Consider the following 25829-nt stretch of genomic DNA (forward strand, 5'->3'; position numbering starts at 1 on the left):
CAAGCAGCTCTTAGATAATCCCACACACTGATGGATTTAAGAGCACTGAACAATATGTGCTCAACAATTTACAAAAAACTCATTCAGGCCCCACAACGGTGAACGTCTGCAGCCGGTGGTTTAGTTTGGTGATTTCAGCGAAGATGAAACACATTTTCTGTCACAATCAGGGCATAATTCACACACACACACACACATTTCCTTTAATGACTAATGTTTTCATGTCTTCTCTCTGTCTTCACTGTGAGTCGTCTGCAGCTTGAACTGGACTATTCTACTGACTTTCTGTAGGTGGAGATCTTTTCGAACTACAGTGACTGTAAAACACATCACTTCCTGTGGTCTAGATGTTTGTTTTTTTTGCCCAGACTAGACAGGTAGTTGCAAACATAAAGGCCTATAGTTTCATAGTAGTGTGTGTGGTATGTTTAAAGTGTGGGTTGTCCCTTTATCCAGACATCTCAGCTACTGATATCACAAACCTCATCACAGTTTAACTTTTGTAAGATAGCAGTTTACCACTGAGATCCATCAGTCAAACCAATATTCTCCTGAGGAGAAACACTCTCTCCATCATCGTCTTTATATCTCATTTCACTGAGTGGCTTATAAGATAAGCCAAAATGTGAAATTTGTTGTTGATAATGCAAAATACATTTCATGAAGGCAGCTGTAGATGTATGACATTATTCAGGAGGACTACATGGAAAATGAAAACAGTAGGCAGGTGGGAAACTGCGCTAGTTCCTTACTTAATTGTTTCAGGTTCCTATATAATACATACGTACATTATACATAGCTAACATTTTTAATACTTTTACTTGTAACAGAGTATTTCTATGCTGTGCTGTGGTACCTTCACTGAAGTGAAAGCTCTGAGTACTTCTGGATTCGACACCATGAATGGAAAAATCACAGATAAGCGTGAAGGCACCTCTGGTGGAGAATAGCTGGGATATTTATAACATCAAGATCACCACACCCAGCCTGGCTTTAACAGGCAAAAACAGTCATACACCATTTAAGGAGATTACTGAAGTTACCTGTCTCCTGCGCCTGTTAGGTGTCTGGCTGACAGGTCGAAGTTGAACCCCTTTCTTGATCCTTTGCATCATTTCGTCCACTGCCTGCTGCCTGACGTCCACTTCTGAGAGAAACAGACAGAGAGACAACAATTTCATCACCAAGCTTTAAGCTTTAGTTGTCTTTTTCAATAAACATGTCGCATTTAGCAGCTTCACTGGCACTAAATGGGAGTCTGCCTCAGGGGGAAACAGTGCCAAGTAGCAAAGTGAGTTTAAATGATGTTGAGAGGTAGGAAGTACTGTGTAATTTACAGGCATCATTGGCACCGCAATTGAAATAAAGCTCATTTGGATGTAAAATCTTGAACGTGACACGGACCCACAGGACCAATCATTAAGGTTTTTGTTGGAGAGACTCCAGCATTTTTCAGTTAATTATACCATAAATCTTGACTGAACTGTTTCACAGAGTATTTAGTGGATTAGGCTGTAGTCATCAGAAGCCACTGATTTTGCAGAATTCAAAGTACACCTGCAGAGTTCAGAGCCTTTGCAGTGTGTGAGGTTACCAAAATTATTCTGGAATGTATTCTGCAAGAAGAGTTTCTCAAGTTCACAGAAGATGTGAACAAAATAATTAAATTCTGAATAATGCAGCCTATTGGTAAAGAAATTTGTTTTTTTTTTTTTAAACATAGAACATTCAATGGCATACACAATGGAACTATTGTCAGTAAAATGTCTTTAAAGTGTCTCACAAAAACTATTTTGTGTCAAAGTAATAGTAAAATATTTTCCTCCAAAGTGCTCAGAAATAGACTATTATTCAGGTGTCAGAGTAGAAGATCCTTGGGTGGCACCTATTCAGCCCTGTATATAATTCCAACAAATACCCTGTGTGTGTAGTGCCCAATTCAGGCCACACATATTCAAAAACCATTTAACAAAATGAGTCCTGTTCAGTCAACATGGCTGTCCTACCTGCTCCAACGAGTCAAGGCTTCCCTTTTGTTTGCACAAATTGAAGAATTTAACTTGTTGACCTAATAGACCAACGATGGAGATGTGAGTTTGAATTTCTCATGTACCACTTACAACAACATTTGTCCTTCTACATGAGTGACTTCCATTTGCAAAGGAAAAGGCAAAAAGGATAAAATGTGAAAGGCAGCAATACAATTCAAGATCAGTTCTCCTACAGTGAAATGCATGAGAAATAGCAGCCCTGAGCAGAATAAAATACCAAATGAGCATACAATGCATTGCCTAGAGAAAGAGAAGATGCTGAAGGTTTGAATTTTGATAGCATGAGTGACAGACAATGGACATTTAGTCTAGTTTCTAGCTTTTATCCTTAACTAGTCAGGTGAATTCAAGTATATTATAAATATAGTATATTTAAAATAATAATAAAAATATGACAAATATTTCACACCATGCTTACATATAGAAGTAAAGTCCACTGTGTTTTGTGTGTTGGTTGTAGATACAAAAAATCTTTACATCTAGAGGACACTAAAATATCAAACTCCAGAGTTTTCCTTGTTTATTGATTGATAGTTTTTGGTATCTATATCATGTGACCCTGTGACCTCAGTGTGACCCCATTGAGCCACTTTTTATTTTGCTTTTTTGAGAGAGAAGAATTTTCACCACAGCAGGGTAGCTGATAGGGACGTGCTGAAGGCCCAGTATTCGTATTTGTATTTGTATTCGAATAAAGGTGGAAAGAGGCTTAAAAATCCTGTTTTTGTTTTGATTAGGCTTTTAATTTTAGAAAATTCAAGTATTACAATAAGTGTTCATGAAGCTTGTTCATGAAGCATGTGTCAGAAGGCTCAGCTTTATCTCTGGGTAACACCCCCAACTCCAGGGGTGATGTCTAAATTAGGAAATGTGCGTCATGTAGCAGGTGGATGTGACTCCCCTCGTTGAGACCTGCTGACAGACGTACCAGCGGAGCAGAGGACAGAGACTGAGATAGCGATGTAACCGACCTGCGCGCTGGTATTTGACTTGTTTCTTTGGTTTCTTTTCCCTGAAAACAAATAATTCTTAAAATATTTGTATGAAACAGATATTCGTAAAAACCCCACTATTTGTGCTTTGCCGAATAACCCCTAGTAGCTGAGCAGGTGTGCAGGAAAGTTTTTCTACTGTTAATTCTCTCTGTTTTCTCCTTTGACTCCACATTTTCTTCCATTTCTTGCTCACTATCAATGTCTTGTTCAGAACTTATGTTTGCCAAGCAGGTTGAAAGAAACATGAAAGTCATCAGTTGAAGTTTCTCTGGTTTTTCAGCAGCTGTTTTGTGTTTGTCTTGGTGTAGTAGAAAGAGTCAACCACAAAAAACCACTGGTGCTGTTGATACCATTATCTGCAGTTTAATACTGGTGGATTACTTTAGAACAGCAAATAAACACCTGCCCAGACATGTTTCATGTTACACTTTATGTTAAAAGAAAACACCAGACACCTACTAGCCAATCCAAACTGAAAATCCCCCTTTACCATGGCATGAACAGGAGTAATCATACTACATGTTAGTGGGTGCAGCAGCATACAGTATCTATTGCAAATTCTGCAAATGTTTGATGTGTACCTGGTGTCGTGGCAGAGTCCTGGACCACAAGTGGGATGTCGGTGCTGATGTCTCTTCTCTTTCTGATTAAGGATAGCAGGGAACTACAAGGAGAAGAAATTGAGATCACCGGGTCTTTTATCAAGCTGCTTTTACAGGATGCATATCATAACCAGTAAGACAAAAATAAAAACCAGATAGTCTACCAGCCAGTCAGACAGCTCTCCCTGACTGCCTGCTAGACTGACTGGACATTGCTGATAAAAGTCAACTCAATGCCAACGGTGACATGTTTCCACTGGGCTGAGTGATGCTTACTGTTCATGCACAGGTTCTGGACATTGCTGCGTCTAACAAATGGCCACGAAATATAAAAGTATGCATTAGGGCTGCAACTAACGATTATTTTCATTATTGATTCATCTAGTAATTATTTTCTCGATTCATTGTTTTGTCAACAAAATGTCAGAAAATAGTGAAAAATGCCCGTTTCAATTTCTCAAAACCCAAAGATATTCAGTATACCATCATATGAGACACAGAAAGGCCTCAAATCCTCACATTTGAGAAGCTGGAAGCTGGAGCCAGCAAATATTTGGCATTTTTGCTTAAAAAAAAAGACAAAAATGATTCTTTGATTATCAGATTAATTATCTGTCCATCAACATCACACAATTATTGCAGCTCTGGTTTACATCGTAGGAACCATAATAGAAAAATCATAAAAAACGTAGATAGATGCATTCTTTATTTAGTCCACATGGTTTTGTCATGTGGACTAAATGAAGTAGCTTTACATGCGCTAAAGTCAATGAGCCTTGGAACATTGCAGCCTCTAGGGGCCACTAGTGAGGGTTCAAACTTTGCTCTATGGAAATGTTTAGTTGGGCCCTATTCTCTACAGCAGCCACACTAAAAGCATCATTTTTTACCATTAATTCTGCACTCACTTCCCATAAACATAACCTTTAGAGAATTCCCTCTGTTATTGTTTATATTGTACATGCACCATAAACACATTTCATTCAGTCATTTCTAATACTCTGTTCAGACCGACAGTGATGAAGGTCAAATCTGTGTGGCCTCCTCTTGATCAGGGTTGGATGTGGGTAGGAGTCTACTCCGCTATGGTCAACTGGTGCTGCGACCAGGAATGGCAACTAATTCAGTGATACCAAAGTTTAAACGTAATTTAACAGACATGCCGAAAAAAACATAGGAGAGAGAGAAATAGATAAAGTGTTCGTGTAGGAAATCAAGAGAGGGAGCGTACAGATAGATGAACAGGGAGGTGAAACTGAAACAGAATGTTTATCTGGTAATTATTTGATGTAATTTGGGGTAATTCTGTGCTTTATCAGTGAAGTTTATGAACTACACTGTAGACTAACAGTGACAAGCAGGATGACAGCTGTCTCATATGAATAGTTCCAATGCGCATCACGTAGACTTGTATTGCACGCACGTCTGCTGTTTGAAAGAAGTACGGTGCAAGTTCATTATAGAGGTCTGTTAGCTGAGCAGTCACTGGTTTATACGCATTTATTCTATTATTGTCCTGTGAAAGCTAGAAATGTGTCAAGGTAAAAAGATATTCCCTGACTGATATTGTACTTTGTTGATCCAACCTGAGCGGGTTAGAGGCCGGTGCTGACGCTGAAGGAGGTGGAGGTGGTGGGGGAGGTGGAGGTGTTGGAGCAGGGGGTGGGTTGATAGCTGCCTGCAGCTTCTTCTGGAGTTCCTCAACTGGTCAGTCAAGCCCATTCAGTTACAGCACACACACACACACACACACACAGCAACAGCACCAAAAGCAGAAAAGAAACTATTTTAAGACTCTAAAGAACAACAACTAGACATGCAGTGAATCTCATGGTCATACTTTCACACAAACTATTGGGATTGTTGTTGCCTACGCACATTGCTCCCTCTATAGTGTTGATTCTGTGCTGTCCTCTATAGTGCACAGTATAATGCTCCACAGTGTAGCCTGTCCTTACAGTTCCAAATATGTCCTCACCCGTAAACCGCAGATCCTTGACCTCCACTTCAGCCTTGGAGCACTTCTCGCTGCACTCCCTCTTCTCCTCCTCCACAAGCTCCAGTTTATACCTCAATGCTGTAAGCTCCTTTTGAACCCCGCAGCTCCTCAGCCTGTCCTCCATCTCCTTTATCTGGGGATGGATGAACCACACACATACACACATTTACAGCATACTGTAGGTGCCTGTTTATGCCACAAAAGGCCTGTACAGTGTTGATTCTGAACTAGCTCATTGTTAACTTCACAAACTTCCACTCAGCACGAACAACCTACATGGAGCAACAAAAGGTCAATTCTGTTGTTTTATATACAGTCCTTAAAAAGGACATTTCCTTCTTCCTCACTTAAATAGACAACATGTAAAAAATGCTCATATGCAATGATAAACTATATGTTTCTATTCTATTTTTCAGCTGATAAGGAGCAGCTCTGCAGCATTGTGTTGGCTGTGGAGGCTGCAGCTCCTGTGGTGGTAATTTCTGATAAGTAGCATTGGGTAGCTGCCAATCAACATTCAGTCATCCACTCCCCAACCCCAGTTCCTTAACTAGTGTTTTAATTGTTCCTCAAATAAAGGGTATGGCTCACCTCCAACCCATCACCAGGAGAGATCAGTGATCCCACTCAGCTGTAATTGTTTTCCATCAGTGCCAGAGCGAGCATGAGGCTACACTGCTGCTTTTAATTATTAATCTGGCAGGTCACGGCCCCTAAGTTTAACTGTCATGGCTCCTGATAATTCAGCAGACATTTCCCCCCTATGTAATTAACCAGCTAAATTATTCTTATTTTGATGCATATGAATTAGAGGCATCACAGGTGTAAAGCACAGGGACAGATATATGTAATATTTGTCTTCTATTAAAGAATTTACTTGTGTTTTTAATGAGGTAGTGTAAATGAATAAGTGTACAAATGATTTTGGTTGTGTCAGGTACTGGATCCTGTCTCTCCTGAGTCTGTCTTAAACCAAAATATCTTCAGGCTACTTTTTATTATTTTGTGTACTTTTGTTTTTACCTCTTTTTTTGTGCAAATGAGTTATTTCCGACCACTCAAAGCGCTTTTACACTACGAAACACATTCTCCCATTCACACACATTCATACGCTGAATGGGTACAGGGGCTACCATGCAAGGTCCCAACCTACCCATCAGAGGAAACTAACCATTCACACACATTCACACACTGACGGCACAGCCATCAGGAGCAATTTGGGGTTAAGTATCTTGCTCAAGGACACATCGACATGCAGACTGGAGAAGTCGGGAATCGAACCGCCAATCTTCCGATTAGTGGACTACCTCCTGAGCCACTGTAAGAAGGTGATTCTTCTAACAGTGTCTTCAGAGTAGTTTTCTCTAACTAGTGTTCTCTCTCTACACTGATTCATTGAACCAGTTGAGGAAAACAGCTAAAGATGGCTAAAATGCTGGAGCCAAGGGATGGCCAGTGGTAGCCATGGTCACCATAGATTGAAGCCTGGCCACCTCGTGCAGACTTGCACTTTTGACAAGGTGGAGAAATACACTACTACTCTTACTTACTTTTCTTGATAGTTTCCTTCAAATGGGAAATTCATCACCTCTATTTCTGCTCACCATACTAGCTTATTTTTGATAATATGCCTAAATTTTGGTCACAAGCAACCATCCTCTAAGCTGTGGTGACAGTATCAGAGATACTGGTAAGCACACTATATATGATTCTGAATGGAATGCATGGCATACTTGCAAACTTGGTGCTCATTTAGCAGTAACTGGAGCAAGTGACATTTTGGCCAACGGTGGCACGCCAAAGAAAAAACTGAATAATACTGATTTCCATTTTTTCCAAAGAAAAAATATTTGGCTCCACCACTTCCTCAAATTTAGGTTTTCTCTCAAGAGAACTGCACAATGAGAATGTAATCCAAACCATCAAGAAGACATGTCCCTTAATTACAAGTTATAATGGACAATGCTTTTCCATGAACTAAAAAAGACTGTGTGATGTCATAAATGAGTCATGTTTGTGTATCAATTGCGTCCACAGACCTGGTTCTGGTGCTCCATCTTCTGTGTCTCCAGATCCTGGGTCAGTGTGGTGACCAGGCTGAGGGCTTCCTGTAGAGCTTGGCAGGGTGAGGAGCCCTGCATCAGGATCTGATTCTGTCTCTTCAGCGTCTCTTGCTCCACCACCATCTGAAGAAAGGACCACAAGGAAAGAGTCAAGGAAAGTCAGGCCACATTGTTGCAAGGGACACAAGAGCGTTATGACAATCAGCAGGCATAGAGTAGGAGAGGAAATGTAAGAAACTCACTGTTCCGGCAAAGTTCTCTGCTTCTGTCCTCAGGTCCCGCTCCAGGTTCAAGGTGTCTTGTAAGGCCTCGTATTCCTCAAAAGCAAACTGAGACACTGGACAAAGATCATCACATTAGTTAATCTGTGCCTTTACTAGTGAGGTGCAACATGTAGTGAACACTATATCAACAATCAGCTAAATGTGAATCTTTGGTGTAATTACTGTGAGCAAATGAGACCATGCTCATGATTAGTGTCCTCTTTTTTACTGTTGGATCATTAATGACTAGTTTCTAATAATGAAGACCATATTAACCATATATACACCCATCTAACCTCTGTTATATTTCCCCAGGAGCTTCTTTTGCCGCAGTGTCTCAGCAATTAAAACAGTGTTATCGTGTTTCTCTTTCAGCAACTGCAAGGGACAGAGTAGAGAAACAATACAGAGAGATGATGAGTTCTATTTTACAGTAATTACTGCTAACATGGAGGCACAGAAGGGTAGTACTATTACATTTACAGTGCACTCTTTTCACTGTCAGTGCAACTAATGAGCAAGATTTTTCTCATATCAGAACCAAACTATCAAACTGTTTCTGAGGCAGCTGAAAGAAAACAACAGTGACTCTTCTGTATTACCACTGACACTGCCCCTAATGTGCCTCACTGCTGCAACATACAGCAAGGCTCCGAAAAAAAAACATACAGTGTAGCGCAAAAACATCACTTGACAAGAAAATGTCTGTTTGCTAGAGCAAATCTGCACCTTGCATATTGTACCTTCTTAGAGATATCCATACTAATAATCTTTTTTGTTATTGCTGAGCACAGTGATGCAGGGCTCTTAACTTCTGTCAAAGTGATAGAAATGTTACAATTACCAGCCAGAACTTCATTTTGCATGCATTTGGCTGTTGGCTAGGGTTAATGACCTACTTTCTCTTAATAACAAGTGTTCAGATATGAATATGCAATTTAGTGGATTTATCATGAGAAAAAATATATTGTACATGGAATCTGAGTGAAAGAGACAGTGGAAAACAAAAATGTTCTTGTACTCACTTCTTCTCTAGTTTCCCTCAGTTGTTCTTTCACTGCCTCAAGATCAGTGACTGCTTGATTTTTCTCCTTTATTGTCAACTCCAACTTATGTTGTAGCTCTGAAACAAAGAAAACACAGCACTGTTAAACAGTGTTTTTACACACTATAGGACACTGGTATTGTGAATGTGAAGTCCTGCAGATATACAGGCTGATTTTCTGAGCATGAGGCATGAGCGGCTGTCAGGTCGTGGCATTACTCTCACCTGACCAAATCAGTAAAACTAAAGGGTAAACTGTCCATTATATGAATCTGCTGCTTCAACTTGGGTTAGTGTGACTGGCTTAATGTCATGTAGTGGAAATGATAATATCACAGTGGCTGAAAATCAGAGGTCATAATACACATCACATGGATACAAGATTTGCGTTGCTTTAGATTGTGAATATAATATAAAAAAAAGAGAACCCAGAAGAATATAATGCACTAACTTATTTCTTTGTGATATGTGTTTGCAAAACTAAATGTAATGTTATGAATACACTTGGGGGAAAAAAAAATCAACAGACTGTATTGTTATTGTTAAAAGATTTAATGTCAGCCATCTGCTTCATGTGTTAACTGCATAAAATTTAGGAATTTCTATACCCAAGAAATCTAAGAAACACCTTAAATTACAGATAGTAAATCTGTTCATACAAAGCAGCTCACAGTAGGACCAGACTGAGACATTTAGCTGGGTACTTAAGTTGAAAAAGGTCGCTGACACCTAAAATTGTTTTCTGGGAGGGTTGGAATGCCCTTTGTTGAGTAGGACAAGTATTCTGATGGATAAAATCCTCATATTAAGTGAAAATGCTAAAATGTGAACAGATGACCATCTTTGGACCTCCCCTGTGATGTGTTCAGCTTAGAATGTACAACAGATGTACTCTGATCACATTCAGTCTAAAACCTATATATGGTAAAAGTCAAAACATGTAGAGTGAAAGTATTCTGTGTTTCCTGACAGGAACTGCTTTGACTAGCTGCCCATTAACATGCAATTATGAATTTTCCACATAATAAGCCTACAATCTTTGAGCAAGTCAACTTATTTCTGTATTCAATCATCTTCTGCATCAGAGTATATCATTTGCAAATGACATGATTATCTCCCCCTTTTAATGCCAACAGCCTTCAACAACATGATGGGAAAAGCGTCATGTAGTATAAATCCATTATCACCCGAGGTATAATTACTGCTTGACTAAAGGAACTGACCATGACATTTCCCAGAGACAGCTGGATAAGAAGAGAGGTAGCTCACTAGTACTGTACTTTAGACAGTTTAAGACTCATTGAACACATGTAGTTACCAACTTCATGCATAAGTAATGCACAGCTTAGCAGTTTACACAAGTAGTTGACGGTTTTTTGGTCTACTATATTAAAGAGATTATTTCAATATCATTCTTTACTTTGGTACAATTAGCAAATATAATCTTTTACTGAAATAATTATCAATTGAGGGTTGTCACAAAAAGCGGACCAGGTGGACCCAAATGCAGGATACGGCAGGTAGACAGGATCAAAAGCAGGTCCGGAGGACGGATTCAAGGGCAAGTGGCCTAAGGGCAAAACAAGGGCCGAGCAGGAGACCTCAAGTGGGCGGCCTGGGGGCTGGACAGATGGAGGTAGTCGCTTGGGAGGGCAACCAGGAGGCAGAACAGATAGGCGGAGCCATTTCAGAGGTTGACGCTCTGGAGGTCATCCATTAAGGCTGGGCTACTCTGGAGGTCAGCGACCAAGACGGAGGCCAGTAAGGGCAACCAGAACCAGAAGATTCGGCTGCGGGTCAGGCAGGGTGCAAGACAGGCAGACTGCTGGAATGCAGAGCAGGAGGTAGGCAGCTGGAGATTTGGCTGGGCGCTGGCAAAGACGGCTGACTGATGGTCTGGAGGATCCGGCTGTGGGTCGGTGGAGACTGCCGACTGGAGGTCTGGCTGGTGGTTGGTATGGACTGTCAGCTGGAGGTCTGCTGAAGCTCTGGCAGGAGGTCAGCGGAGACGGCTGACTGCTGAAAGTCTGGGAGGAAGTCGGCAGAGATGGCCAATGGCTGGGGTTCTGACAGGGCATCAGCAGGTGCAGCCAATGGCTGGGGCCAGCAAAGACACTGTGTCACTGGACTGTGGACTAACCTAGACAGTCAGGCTGTATATACAGGCTCATGAGCCCGAGCCTAATCGACTGGAATGCAGGCTGGTTGCTAGAAGTCCTGGGTGCAGGCTGAAGTGTAGGCCAAGATGCAGGCTGGTTGCTATCACACTGGTGGCCATCACGTTGGTGGCTAACAGGCTTGAAGGCTGGATGGCTACTGGGGAACACAGAATGGAGCCTCACGTTCCACAGACTCCAAGTGAATTACCATCAGCCTCATAGCCAGAGCAGGATCCTCCTCATGGATGGACCAAAAAAAACTTAGTTATGTGATCACCGTCAGAGTCATTAGGATGGATCAAAGGCCAGAAAACAGGAAGAAGGTCTGTCTCTACTGGGTCCATGGCCAGTCGAGTCATTCTGTCACGAAGAGAACGGAGCGGGGGGACCCAAATGCAGGAGATGGCAGGCAGACAGGGTCAAAAGCAGAACTATTTACTGAAAATCAACAGAAACTGTGACACAGAAAGAGGCATGACTCGACAAAGACTGAACTGAAAATTGGACTTACACTAACTAATGTGGAGATGTGGTGCAGGTGAAGAGACAGAAGAACAGACAGGGAGCCATTTGGCTGGGGAAAACACAGAGAGCAGGGCAGGTGTGGGAAAAGAAGAACAAGGACACAGGAGGAGAAACACAAAAAACAGAAAACCAAAACCCAGAATTCACATGAATATAACTTAAATACACAAATCAAACACACCTCAGCATAACATTACCAACCTTAGGGTCTTTAAAGAACTTTCACATCACATCCATCACAACTCAAGTGATCCCTAACACAATTTTAAACCTCTCTCATCCATCCTTCTCCCACTCAGTCCAATTCAACAAACAGAGAAAAAGTCTGAGTGCATCTGGTGGTCTGGTGGATAGTAGATAATGGCAACCAAGGAACACAGAGCCAGACTGTGACAGGATCATGACTGAGGGTATTGTAATACAGACCATGCGGACTGATAAAAGGCTACTCCAGCAATATCACCAAGTAAAATTCATTTTGCTTTCATTTACAATTAATTTTACTCAATTAAGGTCTATGGCCTGGGACTGGGTTAATAAATGTGTACAAATATTAAGTGTGTCGTGAGGGTGAATAAGCGTGTCACACATCTAACTGTCTTGCAGGATGCCAGTTTCTGTCCTGTCACAGACCTGAAATTACAACAATACTTCCCTAACTTTAACCAAGTATTTTAGTTGCCTAATATTAGCCATGCCATAACCATAGTTAATTTATTCTCATTTATTTCTGCACTGTAGCATATTAGACAAATATATATATGTGTCTTATGCACAATTCATGTTCATTACTGCTTCTACAGTTTCAACTGCCTGTACCAACTCAACCTTGCACACTATAAACCTTTTTGAACCTTAATTTTAAATTCTTCTAAAATTTAAATGCCTTCTTGCATTTATGCTTCCTTATTACCAAAGCCCTGGGAAACACAATTCCATGTCACCATATGTAGAGTTTGAACTGAAAAGTATAAATGTAACTGGTGACATTAGAATAAAGGTCCTTATGTCCTTGTGTCCTTGTAGTCTGCATTTTTTCAGAATACCTAGTATGGATCAAGCTCCAAAAATACTAGATCATACACTTCTTATAATGCACCAATAGCTTCTTTTGTTAGACCTTACCTGCAAGGTAAATGCAGATACTTTCTGTTTCCAAGACAAATTCAATTCAACTTTATTCATCCTCAACAGGCAATTTAACTGATTTTATAGGCTGAGTAGCACTGAGTAGTCCTCCTGTTTGGTAAACTGACTTTGACATGTAAGATCAGTGTAGTGCTTTTGGTGCTATACACATTGTAAAAGGTAGGACTTTTGCTTTAACATATGAGAAAAATGCCACAAATATGTGTGTTCCTTTTATGTGTCTGGAGCTGTAAATACAGTATATGTTAAACAGGTGACCTTCTTTACATCACAGTCGGGGCAGTTGGAGACTTCTTGTACCTGAGATGGTGGTCTGGCACTGGGGTGAGAGGGAGACCTTGCAGGCTGCATGTGGCACTTCACCCTCCTCCTCCTCTTCATCCTCAAGATTGATCGCACTGATGGCCTCTGGGCTGAGTTGGGACAGCAACATCATGCTCTTCCTCTTCAGAGAGCGGTTCTGGCGGTTCAACTACAAGGGGGAGAGACAGAGAGACACAGAAAAGGAAATACAAATGTCAGTGTTAGTGCAAGTGAGTATAGTCAAAAATATCATGACAGAGAAGAGATCAAGCACTCTAAAAAAAACTTTTAAGGGTGTGATATGTGGAATTTCATATTTATCAAAATCAAATAACTTTTTCAATAAATGCTTTACACATTACCTGCAAAATAAAACCATGAGCAATCAAGGATCATACAACAGTCCAGCAAACTTTTAACCAAGTCTAACAGCACATTATGTCATACAGATTGTCAGGGACAATTTTTGGGGTAGTGATCTCAAATCATCCACATATAGGTTTTGAAATGCTGCATCCAGCATTTTAGAAAGCATTTACTTTAAATACTTATATTTGTAATCTCCAAACATACAAAACTAATTTCTATTAGCTGGCCATTAGCTCCATGATTAGCAGATATTTTGATCTTCCAATTATAACCAGACAAATAAATAAAGGCAGGATTTGTGATTGCTTGTGATAAGCTGAGGAATTTACTTTTTACGTATATGCACTGCATAGAAGCATTGCAGCCTCCCATCTACTTCCTTGTGGAAACTGTATTAGGAATATGGCTTGGTTAATACAGAAAGGCAGAAATGACACACAGTATTTGAAATTTTGTGGAAAATTTACACTGAAGTCTGCTATCTTTTTAATGAACAGTATATGGTACCCATTGCATAAAAAGTATTACATAGTAATTACAGGATACATTTAATATATAGTATTTCATTTATTGTATTTTGCTTTGAAATCTTGAATTTTGAAATTACATAGAGGCCATATGTAAAAGAAAATAGATGGCTGGACTCATTTACACAATTAATCGCTTAAAGATCTAATGACAACAGCTGACCTCTGTAATACCTCTACAGTACCTGAAATCTGTTGGGCATGATAAACCAGTAACAGTGTCACAAACAAGCACTTAACTTTATAAAAAGTAGACCTCTTTGAATGGAAAATAATTTATGAGATAATAAGCTCATCAGTAGCTACAGTCATTCAACAACACAGCCACGACAACACTTAAATGTAAATAGTTTTAGAGGACGAATACACTCACCAAACCTCAATACAAGATTACATGGTGCATCCACAGAAACAACCTCTGACTGCACAACTTATGGCATATTAAGCACGTATTCCCTAAAAGATGACATGAATCCAACAAAAACTGACAGAGCTCGGATTTTACAGCGCCCTCATTTTTCAAATCTGCATAAAGTGGCAAGTGTGCTTTGTATTAAACTGGTGGAAAAAGGGGCAAAGAAATAAGGTAGCAGAGCGACAGACAGGGCAGATGAGATGTTGTTCTGATTTCCTCTTTTCTTTGGCCCTGCAATCAGTCATAATGGCAGGACGCATGCAAAAGCAATGATAAGGTGTGAAAAAAAACAGACATCATTAGAGCAGAACAAGCAGACGAAGAAAGAGGCAGTGAATATCTCTCCTTTTAGATGTAATCACAGTTTTTTGATGTGACATGTATTTGCATTTTGCATTTCTGTGCATCATGTTTTTCTGTGTGATTATCACTTCTTGCATGTATTCTTATGTGGCATTTTTCTTTGAAATTCTTTGCAAATTGATCCGTTCTATATGAAGCATACATACTAAACTGCCACAATGGCCATTCCATTTCTAAAAGTTCAATCATCAGGACAGCCATATGTATCAATTAAGTAATAAAACATGAATGAAGCCTATGGGAAGGAGATGGATGCCAATTATGCATGTTTCTTGATGTCATCTGAAGGAAGAAAAGTGCCTGGAGAAGGAAAAAGAGGGAAGAGAAATAGAAAGAGCGAGCCATAAAAGAAACATTTATTAATGGCACCCTGGTGGGAGCAGATTGCAGCAATTCCATCTTTTGATGATGCCCTTCAGACTGCATCTTTTTTTCTGAAATGCAATCAACAATACATAACATGGACTCACATTCTTTTGATAATAATCTACAATTGGTGAGAGATGTACGTATAAAATTACATACTCAGATAAATCAAGGCTGGCATAGCATCAGGCTAGCGCTCTCCGGAGGTCACTATTACAAAGTCACAGCCCCTTCATCTTACCTTTTGATCACACATCAACACAAAAACATTAAGCATCACAACCACATTCTGATTTGACTGGTTGCAAATTGCTAACACCCTCCAGTCCCTTTTTAATTCAATATGTTGAAGAGTTAAGGAATTGCTCTGAACTTTACCTTCTTTCAAACCTGGCCTTGGGAATATTTGGTATGGAAAATTATCATCACTGGGTACAAAGAAATTTAATACAGAGTTCAATTTGTGTGTCCTCCTCTGGGACAACTCTTCATGTATCTGGGGTTTGATTTAAATGTAAATGAGTGGTAAACTGATGTTAACACCTTCAGAGTGTAGGAATAGTGACTTTACAATATTGGCGAAATGCTATTGAAAGGTCAACACTGTTCAAAAGGGTAATGTCTCCTATTCCAACCTAACTCTATTCACAGCACTTATGAATAAATGGTGAATAAATCTGTTGCTTTTAACTGAAGTAATTGAATAGTTTATGTATGGATATATTCTTGGATATGGCTAATCAAGGACAGTCTGCCCCTCGACAGTGAGTGCTCATACAGGCTGCTATATTACTAAGGCCGCCACAGGAAGTGTCTAGTTATTGACACTGTTTTCTATCAAAGATGAAGATGAGCGGAAGAAACAGCAAGCAGAAGAGACAACAGACATCAAATAGCTTGATAAAGAGTGGTCACTTAGACCATGACGAAGCAAGCTTTCTAAATTCTAAAGAACAAATAGATTAATGCCTGCTGTCAGGCCAGGAGTAGGCCAGTTTATTGCAGCCTCTTAGTGGGACTGTACAGTGGACATGACCTAATATGTTATGTCTTTTGTGAAGCCAATTCTTGCAGTGGGTCAATAGGAAAGGAAAAGTGACACAAAATGACCTCTCTCCCACATTTCAAGGCAATGACAATTCATCATAATTGGTTTGGTGTGATCAGCTGCAAACCCTATAATCTTCAAACCTGCATCCGTAAAGTACATTAACAAACCAAGTACTACAACAGAAACTTACAGTATATTTGGTGGGCTCAGTGAGTCTCCTGCTATTTATTGGAAAGACTGTCTGTGTTTATGTTCTTTTTTGGAAACATATATTTTGGAGCAATGGCCACAAAAGGACTGGAATGGAAGACAGGAAGAAGGCGGACAACTACAAACAAGTCAATATGTTATCTATGGTCTTTGTCAGCTTATGTTATGAATAAGTAGAAAATGCAACAATATCAGTATCATTTCATGCACTAATTGCTATAAATGTGTGTTTCATATCAGTGGTGCAAATACAACCAGTGCAGCTGCACTAGGGCCTTTGGTCTGCAGAGCTCTTCACAGCACTGTGGTTGCAGCATCCCCCCTTTCTCAAAATTATGTGGACAGTAAAAATTTGTGGACAGAGGCACTTAATTGGTCCAGTCTCTTTAAAATATAGTTGGACCAATCAAATCATGTATCTTCAAATAATCTAACTTTTGTATATAATTTAACTACATTTCCAATTACATACCTTTAGCTTATATAATGCCATTATTTTTGAGGGGAAGGCATTTCAGATTGGCCACTGTGCCTGTTATCTGATAAAGTGTCTTAGTAAGGTGTTTGGCTACCACGTGCGGCCAGAACAGCTTTAATGTGTCTTGGCATTGATTCTACGAGTCTCTGAACTCCCTCATTTGGTGTTTTGATGATGGTCTAACATGTCTAAAATATCCCATAGGTGTTCAATTGGGTTGAGATCTGGTGACTGTGAAGGCTATAGCATATGATTCACATCATTTTCATAGTCATCAAACTATTCAGTGACCCCTCGTGACCACTGTCATTCTGGAAGAGACCACTCCCATCAGGATAGAAATGTTTCATCATAGGATAAAGGTGATGACTCAGAACAACTTTGTATTGATTTGCAGTGAGTCTTCCCTCTAAGGGGACAAGTGGACCCAAACTATGCCAGAAAAATGCCCCCCACTGCATAACAGAGCCTCCAGATCTCCTCACTGTAGGGGTCAAGCATTCAGACTTTCCAGTACCAGTTTTTCCTTTAACTTGTCACCTGTCTGTATATGATGATGTTAGATGATGGTAACGGGTCTTGGGAGAGTCTTGAGAGTCAAAAGAGAGTTTTTCGAAGCCAGAAATCACAGCAGCCAGCCAAGTAATTGTTGAGCCAGTAGTATTGATCAACAACCAAGTCGACATACCCATGTGCCTTATGGCCATTTGGGGCAGTAAAAATCTTACTTGTCACCCTTGTAAGATGGGGATGAAAAACAAGCCAAGGAAAAATGAGGACAGAAGCCCATGGAATGGTAAGAATAAAAGGCCCAAAAGTCGACCTTCACCATAATTCTCCCTCAGCCTCCTACTGCCCAAAATCTGGTCCAACCAGGTGGACTGTGAGGGCTTTTGTCCAGAAATTGAATGAGAAATGATTACAGTGATAAGCTCAACACCAGTGGGCTGCAAAATCACTATGTGCCAGGCTCTCCCACTCTCAATCACAACTCACATTTTAGCAAGGACTCCAAAAAAGTGTGCTCTGAATCAAAAGAATCCAATGCAATTTAGACACTAAGATATGGGGACAGCAGCAGAACTGGAGGACCACAGAGTGCTTTTGATTGCAACATACAAATTGAATGTGTCGAAGTGACAGTCACTGTAATACACTGACCAGAATGTCATCTTTAATGGCTGATTTGATGCAGCAATAATTATTTTACAAATGTTATTCTGATGTTAAAATTGTGATTACATTATTCCTCTTATTTTTATTTGTGAAAATTATTTGTTGGACTATTAAATGTCAGTAACATGGAAATAACACAGATGGTTTGACAGGATGCTGGTTCATTGTCTTTGAGAGGAAGTATTGCAGACAGTATTTGTCTAACAGTGGAGTGTACCTTGGTGGCCAGGGCTTCAGCACTTTCTCTACACGTCCTCTCGACCTCCAGGTTCTCCTGGATGGTACTGACCTCTTCAATGACCATCTGAGAAACTAGGGAAAAAAGAGAATTAAAGAAAAAGAAAATGGTAAACCATATTGCCTACATTTTATATCTTGATGTGCAGCTCTAAGCTGTTCAAGTGAATAGTTGACAATGGTAAGAGGAATGTGGTCATCAATTGAAAATGGTAATCCTAGATCTCACTGTAAGACGCATCCACCCATGACTGATTTAGTATTACAAAAACCAGACACAAGCTGAGTCAAATTTTTGAGTTTTAGAAATTTAGGACCAAAATCTCACAATATAACTTTTGCTATTGTGCCATGTTCACAAACCAACCAATCTGAACACAGCAAGACATTACACAGAAAACAGTGTAAGCACCTCTACATACACTCACTTGCCAGTTTATTATATACATGTAGATAAAACTAATGCAGCCGTGAAATAAATCCTACCTTCATGAAGGTTATACTGTTCAGTTTTTACTTGATCTGTTTTAAAGAGGTGTTGATTTATTTTATGGTCATTTTGGAGGCTGTAGTTTGTGGTGCTATTGAACTGTTTTGGGTTATACAGAGAGTTTTTTCTAATATTTTTTCCCTCACATTTATATGAATTACAGTAGACTCATTTGGACACATCAAATTTGGCCCATCAAAACACCATTAACTAACCGACAAAGCAACAAATGAACAGATTGAAATCAGGCCATAGTAAATGATGCAAACATACACAGAGACCAGAAAATGCTACATCACCGCCTTGTGCTCTTTAGCAAAGAAGCCCGGTACTCAGTATCCTTCGCTGATGTAACAATATTATTATATGAAAAGCAGCATATAAAATTCTTCTGAATCACTGCATTCATGTCAATACCAACTTAAAAAGTCAACTCATGGCCATTCAACCTGATCAAAATGTCCTCAAGGAAACAAAGAACATGGTTAGTATTTTCTAAATGAGTGGGTGCATACCTATGAATTCTCATTTAATTGTGCAGTTGATTGAGATAAGAGTGCCATAACACTTGACACTGAAGTATATTTCTGATTTCTGTTGTGCCATCTCAGTGAACTAAATGTTGTTCCCAGTGTATCTTTTATTCAGATAGTTTTCCCTACCTTTTTATTTCCATCAGCCAGGGCCAATGCGTATTGAGTATATACTGAATGCACTCAATAAACAACTTTAGAGAATCAGACTCTGAATAATAGTTTAGAAAGTATGTGGGCTGTTTGTAAAGAATGATACATGTGATGTTGCACTTAAACCAGGGAGAAAGGAAACATTTGCCTTTAAAGCCTTCATTCCTTTAAACTAGCATGTACAATGATAGAGCTGCACTAATAGGGCATTAATGATGACAGTGAATTTTGATTTACTACAATACTGAGGGGTGATAAATCAAGCAAATACAGGAACTGAGTTATATCTATATAACAGTACATTTAGAAAGACCATGTGATACAGTCAAAAGCTCCAGAACAAGCAAGCAACTGTTTGCCAACTGTTATTTCCAAGGTCAAGATTGAACCGTCAGGCTTGAATCTTACATATTACATGGCTGACATTGCTAAGCCAAAATTTAGCATGAAGAAAATTTTGTCATTTACCCATGTCTGTGAGAGCAGCCCAAAATGTATGATTGAGTGAACTGATAATCATGATGGACAGTTGACAGTTAGCAAATAGTTGCCTGTTTACACATCCAGTAGACACAGAGCCACATTAACATTGATTTGGACTCATGTTTCTGGCCACTTAATGAGTGTAAGTCCAAAATTCATTCTCCTTTTAACTCTCTTTAGCTGCTAAAGGTTCCATTACGTTCATCAGCTATTGTTTGGTGCTGGCTAGGTAGTATACACTGGGTTTAACAGAGATTTTTCACTGAAAACAGTAGCCTATTGCTGCTGGAAACAAGGTTGATGTGAGTGAAGTTTATGAGTCAAAAAGCAAAACAATTAACTAAAAGAGGCTAAAAAGCTGTAGAGCTGAGGGGAACAGCGTAGTCTGTGATAATTCTCATTATGAGTGACACCTTTTACAATACATATAGTCTTTTTTTCAAGATTTTTTTCTGGCTTTTATGCCTTTATTTGACAGACAGTGTAGGGAGACAGGAAACTTAGGGATATATAGAGAGAGGTATGACATGCAATGCCATATTTGTCAGTGTCATATCCAATTATTGGTATGAAATATATTGATTAGAACAGCTTTTACTACTACCAAGCTGGTAAAAAAAATCAGATAAAATTCCAAATCACAAACCATAATGTTGTTTAAGCTGCAATCACACCTCAGTACAAAAAGAACGCCCCTAAAGAATGCCCTGCCACTTAACTAATTAAACATTGTGGCTGAGCGAGGGCGAAATTAAGCATTAGTGCCATTGCTGTGGGCAATTCCTTCCCCCCAGTGACACCTAATTAAGACCTTGATGAACGCCAGTGCCGGGCGATATCCACGTTCCTCTGGCGCCCTCCACATCAGTCATTCAATAGCACTTAGCTGCCAGTTTTCATCCTCGGCCTCTTCTCCGTTTCTCTCTGCCTTTCTCCATAATGCCATAGCCACACCCAGAAACCTACGAAAGGACGCCTTGAACTAAATGACATGTTAATTATAATTACTGGTAGCCATGGTAAATAAACAGCAGTGGAAGTGTTGAACGTGTATGAGCGCGAGTCAACGGGGGGCTCTGACACGTCAGAACTGGCAGTCTTAATTGTAAGTTTCGGCCTCCCCATCATCATCACTCCATCTTTTTTCTCCCCTCTTTTTTGTGCCTGTCTTTTTTCATCCTCCTCTCAGGAAAGACAGTGATTACCCCTGTGCCGACGTGCTGCATAATGGTATCAGCGCCGCCAGCGGAGCAGTGAATTAAATTGTATCTGCAGCCGCTGTGAAGCCTTGATGAGGGGGGCAGATGCCTTTGTGGTGTTATCATTATAACACAATGGTCATGTTGTCATCAACCTTGCCATCGCCAATTGAAAAGGCATGATTGTGTGTTGGGGGCTTTTTCTCTCGTCCTCCCACTACCCCCCCCCACCAACCCTGCCACCCCACCCCCAGCCGTTTCGTTGTGAATAGGAGCAATTTTCTAAGAGCTATGAAATCACGTAATAGGTCCTAATATGCAGCTGCTTGGCACAGTGAGGCAGCCTCTATTAATGCGGAAGTCAAACACAATATGTGTTTTGGCTGGAGAATCGCTGAATACACGAGCACGGGCCAGATTTATTCAGATGAAAATCCACACAACTGTCACCGTTACAAAGACAAACTATTTGCTCCATCTTTTGACATGTGGTGCCCTATTTCAAATTCTGTCTTCACTAAAGTGGTCATAGCAAAGCATTCAACCTGTAAGGAAAATCATTTTGGAAAATTGAATGGTGGGCCAAAACATTTGAAACACATTTGTAGTGTTGGGAAACAGATTTGTGATGAAAGCTGGAGCAGCGACAGTGCTTCTCCGATGTCATTATTTGACTCCCGGTTCTTATGTTTGTACAGCTGGTACTATTTTCAAAATATCATACATTCATATTAACAGAACATATGATCTCTTTGTTGTTGTCACGACTTACATCATATGTACTATAGATGTGTTGAAAGTGAAACATCCCTTTAAAGAATGTATCTTCTTAACCTTCTTAGTGCCATATTTTGACATTAAAGGAAGATCAACTCAGAATGTCTGATTGTTTGAAAAAAAATGAATCTACTTATACCTGTAAGTCTAAAGTTATCATGTCAGATAGAAAAAATGATCAAATCCAAAAAAGTCTAAGTCACTCACTGAGCTGAATTTATTTCAGATTTCATTTTTGTGTTCCACTGGTTAGAATTTTGGTAAATATTTGACTGTGATGAAAATGTCTTCAGTGTCATATTAAGTCACGGAACAAAATAATAACATTAATAAAACAGCAGTCTAACAGACAGTGGCCCCTGTTTCTGTTGTAGTGCAATGACGAGCGCAACAGTGCTCAACAGTTTGGTATTTTCCTGACCTTGAATTTGGCTTTTGCTGTCTGTGTAGTATTTTGCTGCCTGGCACAGAGTGCCGATGCACAGGTGGGAGGAGAGGAACAAACGAGTGGGAAGTTCACTCAAATGAGGCAGCAATCTTAAGGCAGCAGGACAGATATGATAGTAAATCTGCAGCCGCCGGTTTGAGTGCCACGCCAAAACGCAGTGTCCACTGTGTTTACTTTGATTAAATCACATGCAAATGACACCAGGCTGATATAAAGTAACTGCACACGCTGCGACACACATCACTCTAGTCAGTTATAACTCTGTTTTCTGCCTGTTTATGCAGGAAACACCAGATTTTCAGGTCTCATCAATCCTGTGTATTTAAGTCTCTACCCTGGACCCACTATCTTGTCCTGTTGACTTTATACTGAGATGATGTCACAGACAAAAAAAAGCTATTCTAGTTTTTGAAAAAGTTTTGAAAATAATAAAACAGTACTAAAAGAAAGGTAATAATTACAATTTGAGGGGAGATATTCTTTATAATGACTATGGGAGAATGCTTTGAGGGTTGCAGGGATTTATTTTGTTGCAGTACTGCAGTTAACCAGTGGGAAAAATTGGAGACAAGGCTGACTTTGCAACACTGTATATAACTATATATTTATACAACCATGAGTTAAAGCTTGTTTATAGAAACACTTGCCTTGATCTCACTCATTGGACATCTATTGATCCAGGAGAGATAAACATACCTTGCTGGAACTCATTGAGCCTCTTGATGGCCTCGTCTCTCTCTTCCTCAAGCCTCTTGCACTTATGTAGGAGAGACAGACAGAACAGCTTTAACACAGGACTGCTGCTGTTTCAATCAACCTTCAAACTGTCTGCTCATGTAACTACACAACTCTAAGACTTCCTAGACAGGCAGTTCATCTAATATCATGAACATGTGTTAAATGATATCGAGAGATAAATCAGGTTTGGAGCTGTAAGGTCAGGTGATTAAACATGATTATTGTCTCCAAAATGACCACAATGTTTCCAGATAACTTGACTGATCAGGAATTATATGGAAACCAACAGAAAAGCTCACTGAAAAAGTACTACCACAATTTAAAATGCTCTTGTTGAATTTTATTGAAAGGTGTTGCATTGTATGAGATGAATGACAGTCAAGCAATCAGCACACATTAGGCACCATGCACCTTTATTTGGCTATTGTCACTTCAAAATTAGCCAGTCTAGAGAAAAGTGCTAAAGCTTTTAATAATACCATTTAACAGCCACTGAACATGTCTTTTCCTATTTCTGTGTCTGTTATCAATGATTATTACTAATTATGTTAGTAATTAAGTTTTTTTTTTAAATCTAGCTTTAAAGTTTATCCAGTTCTGCTCTGGATACAAGTAGTTTCATAAGTTAAAATAGAGCATATGGACATTAGGGTTGGATCTGCATCTCCTTTGATTTTTTTTATTATACCAGTGGCAGTGCATTAAGGTTTTGGAACATATACCAAAACAATACTTTTTTCATTTCCTTTCTATCTAAATCTTTGTTAAATCAATACAGAAAAATGTACCACATGAGGAGGAGGTTGGGGTGGTAGAGGAGGCTACAAACAGTGATGGCATGAGTGTATCAGCAGAGTAATAGTGAGATGTTTCAGGTTATAATAGCCACAATGTACACCTGCATGAATATGATGGGATGTAAATATGGATGCAATCAGCCAGAACAAGTACAACTCCATTGCTTCATGAATTTTGTCTCAACACAACGCAGCAGTAAAACAGCTTTACCTAAATTAAATATCTGACCCCAGAAAAGACATAAGCAAGAGTACACATCTGACAAGACATTTGATGCCAGCTTGACAGTTTTTGATACTGCAACAAACACATTTTGGTGGGTTCTGAAAAAACACTTTTTCTCTGTACCCAGTCATTATATGGTCCACTACTTGGGATTTCTGACAGCTGTTAGTGTTTGGACCAGTGTTAACAGCTTGGCATTAACATTAATTCCTAGAATTAATTGCTTCCCATCTTATTCAAACTCAAATTCACTGTCATGCTACTTCCACCATTGTTCCTATCATAGTCCAGTCGCTAGAGGTCCTCGTCAGAACAACCAAACCAAGGTTGTTTAAGACATTTAAGCAAATGACAAATACTGTTGTTTTTCTTGTGAGGACAATCTCTTTCTGAAGTACCTGGACAATGTAGAATGAATACCAATCAAGATACTGCTACTATTGCAGCTGTTGCTGCCTCTGCTGCTCTCACAATATTTACAGCTACTACTACTGCAAGGCCAACTACTTAGAATACTACTGTTACTGTAGCTCCTACTACTACACTACTATTATTATTTCTGCTGCTAGTGTAACAAAACTATATGACATTCATATCAGTCAAAGATGTCAAGATGGTCAAAACTGGACTGGTATTAACTCTACATATTATCAGACATACATGTATCAGCCTAACCCTGACTGATGTGAACACTTACCTCAGTTGTTGCTGTCTCATGCTTCCTTTGCAGGCCTTCGTACTCCTGTAGAGCTGTGGGAAGCAAAGGATGCCAGTTATCCATCTTCATAAGATAATCACAATAAACCAAATGTCAATGAAGATCACAGAAGTCACACCTTCCTGTTAAAAACAGCCAATACTTGGCAACTTCTCCAGCATGTGATAACTTCTCATCCGGTGACTACTGCGGCTTGTCCCCTGTGTCACCTGACTGTTATAGCATGGGATGTTGAATTTAGTAACACCTCTGCTGTGTTAATATTTGTTTTTGGGCGTAACTACAATAGTAACAGCAAGTGCGATCTATAATAAATGTTTAGTAATAAAGATAATCTGGCTGGTCACTGCAAAGATAAGTGAGGGGGACAGCTAGCAGCCAGAAGCATACACTTCTACTTACTTATTACAGATTATGATACATAAGGAAAGCTTTTTGTTTGTTCCAGAAATAATCCTATTAATGTTGATTAGATGAGGAGTAGACACAAATCTACCTGAACGTATGTGCACATACGATACACACACACACACACACACACACACAAAGAGGATTGGGTTTGGACCTTTACAACACAAACACAGAACAGACTTTACTGGAAAGAGGTGACTCATTTTTCCTATGGAACAGCATGTGTTAATCAGTAGTCAAAGTCATCCTCTACTTGCTTCTCTTTTTTGAGATTAAATTTTTTTTGTTAACTTAAACCATAATGAATCACAAGACCACTTCTGGTAAATCAATGAAAAATAAGAACAAACAGAAGAAAACAAAACAAAATAAATCTGGGCAAACAGAATTAGCTACAAGTACAGTAAGAAAAAACAGTAAACTGTCGTGACAAATGAAAAATAAAAAAAATAAAGGGGCACGATGTATCAAAAAATGGGGTAACACATTTACCTCAAAAACAACAAAAAA

The 25829-nt window shown here is 39.5% G+C and overlaps 1 protein-coding gene across 1 annotated transcript in view; it reads right to left on the reverse strand.

Annotated features, from left to right (window-relative positions):
* The window catches only part of shtn1 (shootin 1), a 31665-nt gene that overhangs the window by 3009 nt on the left and 2827 nt on the right, over positions 1-25829 (reverse strand). The window contains exons 2-13 of the mRNA XM_044372551.1: positions 24888-24940; positions 23126-23186; positions 18327-18421; positions 13152-13323; positions 8999-9096; positions 8270-8351; positions 7953-8047; positions 7687-7833; positions 5627-5780; positions 5235-5352; positions 3628-3710; positions 1044-1147 (exon numbers count right to left, since the gene is read on the reverse strand). Of these exons, the coding sequence (XP_044228486.1) occupies positions 1044-1147; positions 3628-3710; positions 5235-5352; positions 5627-5780; positions 7687-7833; positions 7953-8047; positions 8270-8351; positions 8999-9096; positions 13152-13323; positions 18327-18421; positions 23126-23186; positions 24888-24940 (1262 nt within the window). The remainder of the gene's footprint in view (positions 1-1043; positions 1148-3627; positions 3711-5234; positions 5353-5626; positions 5781-7686; positions 7834-7952; positions 8048-8269; positions 8352-8998; positions 9097-13151; positions 13324-18326; positions 18422-23125; positions 23187-24887; positions 24941-25829) is intronic.

This window comes from Thunnus albacares, chromosome 14 (assembly GCF_914725855.1).
Source record: "Thunnus albacares chromosome 14, fThuAlb1.1, whole genome shotgun sequence".
Lineage (NCBI taxonomy): Eukaryota > Metazoa > Chordata > Actinopteri > Scombriformes > Scombridae > Thunnus > Thunnus albacares.